Source organism: Triticum dicoccoides, chromosome 6A (assembly GCF_002162155.2).
Source record: "Triticum dicoccoides isolate Atlit2015 ecotype Zavitan chromosome 6A, WEW_v2.0, whole genome shotgun sequence".
Taxonomy (NCBI): Eukaryota; Viridiplantae; Streptophyta; class Magnoliopsida; order Poales; family Poaceae; genus Triticum; species Triticum dicoccoides.
Window position 1 is genome coordinate 595,230,953 of NC_041390.1, and position 7,824 is coordinate 595,238,776.

At 47.7% G+C, this 7,824-nt stretch overlaps 2 protein-coding genes across 5 annotated transcripts; one reads left to right on the top strand and one right to left on the bottom strand.

The window, feature by feature from the left end:
- The first annotated feature begins 2,161 nt into the window (after window positions 1-2,161).
- LOC119314416 lies at window positions 2,162-3,629 on the top strand. Its single transcript, XM_037589129.1, has 3 exons — window positions 2,162-2,251; window positions 2,343-3,107; window positions 3,218-3,629. Exons 2-3 carry the CDS (start codon window positions 2,347-2,349, stop codon window positions 3,474-3,476), a joined length of 1,020 nt encoding a protein of 339 aa, XP_037445026.1. The 5' UTR covers window positions 2,162-2,251; window positions 2,343-2,346; the 3' UTR covers window positions 3,477-3,629.
- A 1,388-nt stretch (window positions 3,630-5,017) lies between these two features.
- On the bottom strand, window positions 5,018-7,436 carry LOC119318259 (serine/threonine-protein kinase AFC2-like). Of its 4 annotated transcripts, none has more exons than XM_037592785.1 (4): window positions 6,943-7,436; window positions 5,988-6,076; window positions 5,699-5,818; window positions 5,018-5,425 (listed from the first exon to the last, which is right to left on the bottom strand). In XM_037592785.1, the coding sequence occupies exons 1-4, from the start codon at window positions 6,985-6,987 to the stop codon at window positions 5,398-5,400; spliced, it is 282 nt and encodes a 93-aa protein (XP_037448682.1). In that variant the 5' UTR covers window positions 6,988-7,436; the 3' UTR covers window positions 5,018-5,397. The 4 variants fall into 4 exon arrangements, with proteins under 4 accessions (XP_037448682.1, XP_037448680.1, XP_037448684.1 ...); XM_037592783.1 differs by having other exon boundaries at window positions 6,629-7,436; XM_037592787.1 differs by lacking the exon at window positions 5,699-5,818 and having other exon boundaries at window positions 6,629-7,436.
- Between the last annotated feature and the right edge of the window lie 388 nt (window positions 7,437-7,824).

Consider the following 7,824-nt stretch of genomic DNA (forward strand, 5'->3'; position numbering starts at 1 on the left):
CATCTTCTACAATATTGGGCACAACCTCTCCTGTAAAAATTTACATTTATTCGGCTATGACCAGGAAGGTGTGAAGCCGAATTATGAACATCTACAGTTGTGTATGGTGCTGAAAGATTACTGAGATGGGGTGTAGCATATGACGGTTGAGAGTAATTGGCCGAATAGCTAGTAGTAGCATGGCCGATTCTCCCATCCATCGGCATGGTTGAACTAGTATATTGGAAATTAGTTGCCGATGAATAAAAAGGTGAAACACTTTGTCGCATGATATTGGAAGTTCCTACAAGAGGTGTTTTAAATTGATTAACCAAACCCATCATGTTGTTCATCGGCATATGGAATTGTGGAGTTGCCGATGCATGAGAGTTTGGATACATATGTTGTACGTTGCTAAAATCATAAGAATTTGAAGCATGAAGATTGATAAAACTAGGGCTAGCCGATACATTATGCTCATTAGGTGATTCAGCAACAACATATGGATTATTTGCATCTACAAAGGGGAATTGGGCATTCATATTACCTTTGTAGATTGCAGCAACTTGATGACGATCTCTTCGTAGCAAGAACGGGCTGGAGACCGTTCAAAGCTTCGTCCCCAGCGGAGTCGCCAAAAAGTATGTTCGCACACGAACACGTCACCGTGTACCCTCGACGTCGGGGGTGATGCACCGCAGCTCACGTCGAAGGAGACCTGCCGGAAGCGTGGTACGCAAGACAATCCGGCGGGCGCTTTTGAGGACCCGAAACCCCACACGCCCGGGAGGGACCCCGTCAGGGCGCGTAGCGGCTATGGGCTGCCCTAGGTCGACCTGATCGCCCCTAGGGCCTCGAGGTTCGCCACCCTACAATGAAGAAGAACGAACGAAGAACGAGGAAGAAGAAGAACAAGGGAGGGAGATAAAGGTAAAGATAAAAAGATGATAGATTGATATGTTCGATTGTGTGTTGTTCAATCGGCCGTCACCCCCAACATATATAAGAGGCGGCTGGACTTCCCGTACAAGCAAAGGATTTATCTAGGCTTTCCTTACAAGAAAATTACATCAATTCACATCCTAGAATCCTAGTTCTGGTCCCACTCGGATTCAGCCCGAATCTGGTCCAATCTTCTGTCTTGCTCCTTGCGTGGGCTATGGAATCTGCATATGACTTCCGATGGAGACGGTTCAAATATCAATTATGTGTGCTTCGACGAGGCCAACAATCCGTATGTTGATCACTTTTCCAAATAAGGCCATCTTGAATACTCCACGGGGGTCATCTCTAATTTCGAGTCGGACTCGTTCATGTAGCTGACTGGACCGTCCGACTCTTGCAGCGTCTCTGCAGGTCGTATACTACGTCGGATGATGATGACTCCAAAAGCAAAGTTGACCGTTCCGACGTTACGAACAACTCCTGTGTTGAACACTTCTTCATCCGAAGCCATCTAGATAAGTATTTGAGCCCATCTTCAGCATCTGGTCGGATTGGCCTCGACAGTTTCTACTGTTCATGGCAGCAAGCTTTCCCGGCAAGGTTACTGTTCATGGCGGCAAGCTTTCCCCCGGCAAGGTTACTGTTCACGGCGGCAAGCTTTCCCCGGCAGGTTACTGTTCACGGCGGCAAGCTTTCCCCCGGCAAGGTTACTGTTCACGGCGGCAAGCTTTCCCGGGCAAGGTTTTTGAGGCAGTAAACGACCTCGGATGAAAATGTGTCCAAAAGCAAAGTTGACTGTTTTGACGAGACGAAAAACTTTCGTGTTGAACGTTTTCCGATTCGAGGCCATCTTCTGGGCCAAAACACTCACGCATTACATCAGACACTTGCCAAGACATGTCTGGTCTTCCGCGTCATATTGCGTGGGGTCGTACGAGGCTTGGTGTATCTATCTACCTATATACAATCCCTATATGCGTGATTAATTTCCACTGGTGTTGAAATAGCTAATCAAACTTGCTGCCCGGTAGCTAATCTGACTTGCGGCGGTGAAGCAGACTCTGTGGAGGGCTCGTTTGCTCTGTGATTAATTTCCACTGGTGTTGATTCTCCCTCCTTTTGAAAAGAAAAAAAATCTGTTTTGGCTATATATTTCCTGTCATATGTTTTGTTCACATACTGCTGAAAGCTTAGCAATACACATCATTGACTCTACGCTTTTGTAACTGCAGGCTAATCCTAAAACAGGGAAGGCGGCATTCATATTCATTTATGTCTTTTTACACTGTGAATATATTTACTTACTTCGCTTTGGTTCCTTTTTCAGGTAAGAATAATACTTCCAATTTTTTATTTATTTTAGATGCTTTCCTTTGATTATTCATCAGTTTAATTGCATTACACCTGAAATTTTGTAGGGCCATGGCCAGGAACGGCGCAAAGAAGGTGGCTAACAAGAAGAAGAAGCAGAAGGAGGGAGCTGCCAAATTGGAGATTGAGGAGCCACAGGTCCGTAGACCACCCAATTGCCGCTGTATCGCACTAAAGGAGCAGATTGCTTATCCGTCAAAGTCTGTAACAGTGTATGTCGAGGGTCTTGCAAATGATATAACTGAGGTTGGGGAACCTGCTGGGGAGTTTATCCGCCCACAAAATCCGGAGGGGAACCTAATACCACCTGCTCAGAAGATATTTCTGCGGATTATTCATATGACCTTTGATGAAATTGAAGCAGGCTGGCCCTTCAGCAAGCTGAATCAAGACACTGTGATCGTAACAGAGCTTGATGTCCCACTACTACGTGAGGACAATAGGGTTGAGGCCAGCGATGCCACTGTTGCAAGCTGCGTTAACCAGCTGGCGAATATGCTGCACAGCATCATCAATGCCGCCAGCCCAAGCTACGCAGCAAACCCATCAGTAAATAAGGATCTCCAGCACTTAATCAAGCTAATAAGGGAGTACCAGAGAGGGGCCAGCAGCTTTCTGATTCGGTACCACGCAACTAATCTGCCGATCATAAACAGGTGCCAGACCTACATAAAGATGTTTGATCATGTGACTCAGATCTTAAGGTTCACCGATCCAGAGGCTTACAATGTGGTGATGAAGGCGGTGGAGGTCCCGGCGGGCTGGGATGGCAACGTAGTGCAGAATGAATTCCTCGCCCTGTACTTTTACCAGTAAGTATAAGTAAAATGGCACAATATGTTTCCTTTTACCTTTTCATCATAGCTGTTTACTTTCACATCGTTCACTGAGGACTGATGACTCCCAATATGTTTTTTTTCAGTGGCCACTACGATCCAACAGGTACGAAACCCACAACAGATCCTGTTCTAGAGCCTCTAAGATACATGAGGCATTGCCCTTCACACGTGATGCTCCGCGGAGGTTTAGTTGCTTTCACACGGACAGATCTTGGATTTGCGCTATATCAAAGAATGCCCCAAGTGGTGCTATCGATGCAGATGGCCCTTCAAAGGCTGGGAGAGCTGAAATACCTAGGCACAGAGAGCGATTTTCAAGGTCTTCTTAGGATACAGATATAGAACAGTGTGCCAAGCCACCTCTCCCATCTCGGAGGGGGAGTAACTATACGTGTACATAATTAATTACGTTGTGGGCATTATGGCTGTTAACTGTAAATTTATTCACAGCAGTGGAACCCCCTATTGCTACATCCCATATGTTACAACTTATTACGCGAGTCCTGTTAGTATGTTTGTTGTTTCAGTTGAAACTATACGTTCTGTCCTGTTTATCATAAATGTAGCTTTTGGCGTACTGCTGGTGCGAGGCACACTGCCTGTAAAGTCATCTCCAAGGGAATTGCACAACCATCCATTTACTGATGCTGATTTTGCTGATATGATATCTGACAATTGGGTCTCGCTTTTAAGACGTATGGCAAAATAAATTGTCAATGTCAGCCGGCCAACTAAAACTGTCAATTCTAACCTACCTAGTGTAGTACAGTATAAGGTTTCTAGCCAACTCGCTCTCACGGTGATCCCTGATTGGTGGCGTTCTCGGCGGTCCGATTCACAGTTGTTTTCACCGTGCAGTTCTTTTCTATGGCCAACGACGGGTGGGCTCGTCCCATGTGTCTATTGGCTGTGTGTGCAATTCCGACGTGCGAGCCAGCCTTCTCGTAGCATCTCGCGGCTTGGGAACGACACGACCGCACGAATGTCAGGACCTAGTTGTTCTACGTGATCAGAGTAGAGATTTGTGTGGACGAATTTTAGAGAATTGCGAGGAAAGAGACCCCGATTTGGGAATTATATTACTATCGGGTGTGCCGTATAAGTTTAGGGTTTACCCCTGAGAGAAATTCTGGAAGATTCAATACCCAGCTCAGCCACAACCCGGCTGTTAAGTGGGTGGATGCCTTGCGGTACACAGCGGAACATGAATAGTAACAGTAATGGAAAGTAAATCTAACAGTTCACGACGAAAGAAACTTGAGGCGTCTCTTGGACCGTTGGATTGACTGAATCGGTATGTGCTGAAATTGGCATAGTTAACTGAAGAATAATCTTCATATAGCGTGACCTGACATTACCCCCTCCTGAAGAGCCGACGTGTCCTCACGGCGTAGCAGGGGCGGGGCCAGAAAATTAAGTCGATGGGTTCATTCATTGATTCTTTTGAGAATTTAGTACGAATTAAGTAGGTGTAACATCCAATTTCACACTATCATATAATTAATGAGAGTACATCACTAAAAGACAACATAACAACGAAAAATATGCCATCACATATATACTTTTTGCTTTAAAAAACAGTGCAAATTACGTGTGTACATACTGCAAGTAACTTCAGGTTTAGCTTCTCTCATAAAAAAATACAGGAAAAAAATATTACATATTAGTTTGACAAGCTTATGGTATCATCAAGTGAAAGAAGCATGTAAAAGCACTCATATTTGAGAGTGTCTCCTTTCAACCATTCAAGGCGTTAATTGCTAATAACTAGTGGTTGGGGCGCACCACTGGTGCGCCGCCTGAGCGGAAGCTCAGCGGTGCAAGGTAGGTGGCGCTCCTTGCACTTTCTTGTATATATGATGTTAATTAATCAGACACGAAGTATAGTAAGATGAAGTGCTTGTACATTGCTGGAAGTAAACAACATAGTAGCCCGTCCAACAACCCTTTTTGGTCGGCTTTACATTCCAGTTCACACTTCATGAAATCGTTGCTTCAGTTCAGTACCACTGCCACATCGATACATTTCACCGGATCAATACTACAAATTCTACTTTTGTACAGCGCGGCACTGCCCGCGCTAAGGGCAGCATGGCTCTGTCAAGGTCTACTTGTGTGTTCTGTTGCTGGTAGTTGCCGATGACAGTCTGGTGTACAGCCATCACGTCAAGCATGAGCCACATCTCGCCGGAGTCACCCACACAATACTCTTCGACCGCCCCTGACCTCCTCCCATGATTGCCGTCAGCCCTCGCCTCCTCATTCACCCCCTTCTATTTTTTGCTTCAGTACTGTACACGAACAGAAGATTCAGCTAGTGATACTCTAGATCTAACAGTAGGTGCAACATAAAAGTGAACTTGCCATACATCCATGCTCGATAGATGAAACGCGACAGAAAGATATCACAGTGTAAACTATGCCAAACAAATTCTCCACCCACACCTTACTTAAGATTAGACATTTTCTTACAACTGAATTGCACATTGGTGGCTACCAAACAATTGGTTCAAGACATTTTCCTTCTAGCAAAAGCCACAATCATTTGAAAATTCCATCACTACCATATATACTCGTATCGCAAGGAGCGAATGTTCCATTTCAGAATTCCATCGCGCCATTGCCTGTCGCCTAAGAGGAACATGTGCGCTCGGTCCTTATATTCATCTAGAGAAAAAGGAAACCTTCATGGAGAAAAGAAAACTGAGTTTAGAAATAAAGAAAAAGAAATCTACTCAAGCAGTAAAGAGCATTAAGTAACCAATGGATTACCTCCATAGAATGAAAAAAAACAAAATTATACATTCGGAAAATCTCAAATTTAGGCCAGGTTCTAATTTGGAAGTTCAGTACCTTATAATCAGGAACCCTGATATCAGGTGACACAAGGAGAATGTTCTCTGTCTTGAGATCCACATGAATAAGCTGCAGGTCAGGCATAGCTGCAGGGGTAAGAAAATAGAATTGTTATGTATAGGTACAAAAGAAGAAAAATGAATAGGTGCTTACAACTGCCAGGTACAGACAGAAGGAAACAATTTAGCACACTACGAAAAAAGGTTTCCCCCCGCTTTATATTATAAAGCAACAGCTGAGCATACAACCATGAATACCACAAAAAGAAAGAAGAAGAAGAAGAAGAAGAAAGAAGGCGACAGAGGATACAAGATGCAACCGGACAACAACAGTCCTGACAACCCTAGAAGCTAGGACATCGAGGACCCCGGCAACTCCAGGACATGCCCACGATACGCTCACGCTAATGGAGCGGCTGCCGCCGGAGGAGGAGCACAACCGTCGACTCCCATACCGTTGCCCGGCCATCCGAGAGCTCGCTGGATCCCGGATGGACTGGGAGAGGATGGCAACACGCTACCACGCCGGCAAAGCTACTCCGATCAACGCCACCGCCTCGGGCCACACCACGAAGAACACCGAACATTGTCGAGCAGGACCAACAGACCGACCACGCCAAAGCCACGACCACCACTCACCCATCCCAAAGGCGGCGTCTTCAAGAAGAAAGCGACGCCAAGAAGCCATCGCCGCCCAATCCAAGGGGGTTGGGTTTTCACCCGGGACAAGGAGAGGGGGAGCATGGGCTAGGACTCGATGCTGACTCCAAGAAGTAGAACGGCGACGGAGTGCCGCCGGCATCGTGGCTGCCGCAGCCCGCCAAGGGTTTCCCCCATCCGTAGCCCACTCCGACCAACCACCAACCAGCCACACGAGGTCGCCGGCAACCGAGTCGACGTGGGCGACCAGAGAACATCGAGGTCGCCGTCTTCGAATCCAGATCCATGCTCACCGCCGACTCGCCGCCCGCACGGCTAAGTCCAGCGACCGGAAACATCAGCAACACCTCCCCCCGTCGTCAGGGAGGGGCGCCCTCACCGGAGGAGGCCGCCGCCACCACACCAGCGCCACCCAAACTGGAGGCCCCACCACCACGCCACCTACCCCGCCAGCCGCCGGCCACGGCAGGGCAGGTCGCCCGTGGTCCAGGCCGCACGCAGCCCCCGCCACCTGCCGGGCCGCCGGCGCCAGATCTGACCGGATCCGACGGGTGTGTCACCACCAGAGACCGCAGCCACCGCGCCGCAAGAGGAAGCTCCGCGCGCCGCCGCCCAGAGCACCCGCCGCCGCACCGCTGCGCCCCGCGCCAACGCAGCGCCTCCGCCCGCCCGGGCTGTCCCGCGCCAGCCGGGGGAGGGCGAGGGCAGGAAAAACGAGGCCCCTCCGCCGCCGAAGCCAGCCGGGCTTCGCCCGCTGGCCCTTGCCGGCGGCGGCGAGGGGAGGAGGGAGGGAGCGGCGGCAGCGGGGGGGGGGAGAGAACAATTTAGCACACCACAATAAGGTTTCAACAAAATAGTAATTTGTCTAATACATCAGACTGCAGAATTAAACCGAATACTAAACTATCTTTGGTTCACCGTGTATATGATCTTGTTTAAAAATCTTGAGTTTAAAAGTGAAAACATATTGCAGCTGACTGTATAAAATTATATGCACTGTCAACACAGGTGGATTAGGTAAACTATCAACACATCTTCTACCATAGGTGCTCGTGCCAATTGATACTTTCCTGTAAAGATTCCCATTCCACCTAAAATGCAAGACACATGGGGAATTACAGTTAGCAGTGTTCTACTACAACTTTTCATATAATTCTTTCTTTAAAAACAAAATG